Here is a 1,804-nt window from a genome sequence, read left to right on the forward strand (position 1 = left end):
AAAAAAAAAAAACTAGGATTGCATTGCCCTGAGGGAATGCACTGACTCAGGCAATGGTTCTGAGGGCTTTTAAAGATTTATTGCGTGTCTGGTTCCTCAGGAATCCTGCATAAAGGAAATGGAGAAAACATCTTCCTATCCCAGCAGCCCCCGGTCATCAGCACCGTCATGGGGAACGGTTTCTATCGCAGCGTCCCCTGCGGCCCGAGCTGCAGCGGAGCGGCTCGGGACATGATGCTGTTCGCCCCCGTGGCACTGGCCAGCGGGCCCGACGGCTCCCTCTACATCGGAGACTTCAACTTTATCCGGAGGGTGCATCCGGACGGATACACCAGGACCATACTGGAACTCAAGTGAGAGTTGAGAACTTGGGCGTTTTCATGTGTGCACAGTGTTTTTCTATGTTTATTAAGAAAAATTGAGCTCAGCCGATAAGGGGTTAGCTCTGCATTAGCTYTGGGCTAGCATGGGCACCACTGATCTGTTTGATCTCTGCTGAATGCTCTGAAGTTTGTCTTTTAAGCAAAAGGCAGAAAATGTGAGGTTCAGAYATCACAGGCCTTAATCTACCTCTTTAGGATGTGAGAGCAGCTTTTCTGTGAAACAAAGACTCTTTTTTTTCTGTGGATTATGATGATATCTCCTACTGTGCTGCAGGCACTACATTCCCCATTTCTGTATTTTCTCAAGCGTAAAATCTCAATGGGATTGCACAGTCATTTGTCCTGCAGAGTGCTCTTCTTATGTAACTTAACTCTCTCATTTGCTGTCATTATCGTACCTCTGACTAATATTTCTGGTTTCATGGAGTCTCTATCTGATACCTTCCCGTCCCCTGGGAGGAAATGCCAAAAAGCTTCCTCTTTAACTTAATATTTAATGTGAAGGAATACAGCCATCTGAATCAAACCTAATCCCGCGATATGAGAGGGCTGCAGTGTCTGAATTTTTTCAGAATTTCAGTTTTATTGAACTTATTTAATCTCTACTCTGCACTTTTAATATGTGCTGCATGTTAGGCAGARACAACCTGAGCAAATATAAAATTTTAACTTTAAAATGATTTAACTTAACAGATAAAAGCTAACCAAACTAACCTGGCCCTATTTTTATTTTTTATTTTTATAACCCTTRGGGCAATTACTTCCATCAAGTGTTTATAATGGCTGCCAATGACTCCAGAGGTGTGGAAGGGTTTGTGCTCAAGTTTGGACTTTGACTAGGCTACTCYGAAATATTGATTTTGTACTCTCTCTTTAATTATCCGTATGGTGGTAGCTGTTCTGATTTGGTTAGGATCTTCATCTTGCTACGCAACCCAAAGATCTTGATGGGATTTATAGATAAATTTAACATAACACAACTTCAAACCAGTTCTTCTCTCATCTGTTCACAGAATATTTGCCCAAAAGTCGTAGAGATAGTGAAGATATCTTTTTGGTAAATATCAGAAGTAGCTCTGTGTTCTTTGTGGTCAGCAGCGACTTCCGCCTGTGATCTTTCCCGTGGTTTTCATTTATGCCGACTTTCATTCTTATTGCTGAATCGTGAACTCTGACCTTAACTRAGACATGTAAGACCTGCAGAGCTTTAGATGTASTTCTGCGTCTTTGGCGACACGCTGTCAATACACTCTTGCAGTAATTTATTTTGGTAAGCCTCTCCGAGGCAGCCTCCCCACTGTTCCATTTTTTTCTCCATTTGCAGATAATGGCTCTCACTGTAGCTCACCGGTTCCCCAAAGAAATGGCTTTTAAACCTTTTCCAGAGTGATGAATGTCAGCCGCTTTACTTCTTACTCGTT

At 42.4% G+C, this 1,804-nt stretch overlaps 1 protein-coding gene across 1 annotated transcript in view; it reads left to right on the plus strand.

Moving 5' to 3' along the window:
• Positions 1 to 1,804, plus strand: part of tenm1 (teneurin transmembrane protein 1) — a 320,904-nt gene that overhangs the window by 201,309 nt on the left and 117,791 nt on the right. The window contains exon 19 of the mRNA XM_017307003.1: positions 101 to 353. Within this exon, the coding sequence (XP_017162492.1) occupies positions 101 to 353 (253 nt within the window). The remainder of the gene's footprint in view (positions 1 to 100; positions 354 to 1,804) is intronic.

The sequence above is a fragment of the Poecilia reticulata genome, linkage group LG10, assembly GCF_000633615.1.
Source record: "Poecilia reticulata strain Guanapo linkage group LG10, Guppy_female_1.0+MT, whole genome shotgun sequence".
NCBI classification, from domain to species: domain Eukaryota; kingdom Metazoa; phylum Chordata; class Actinopteri; order Cyprinodontiformes; family Poeciliidae; genus Poecilia; species Poecilia reticulata.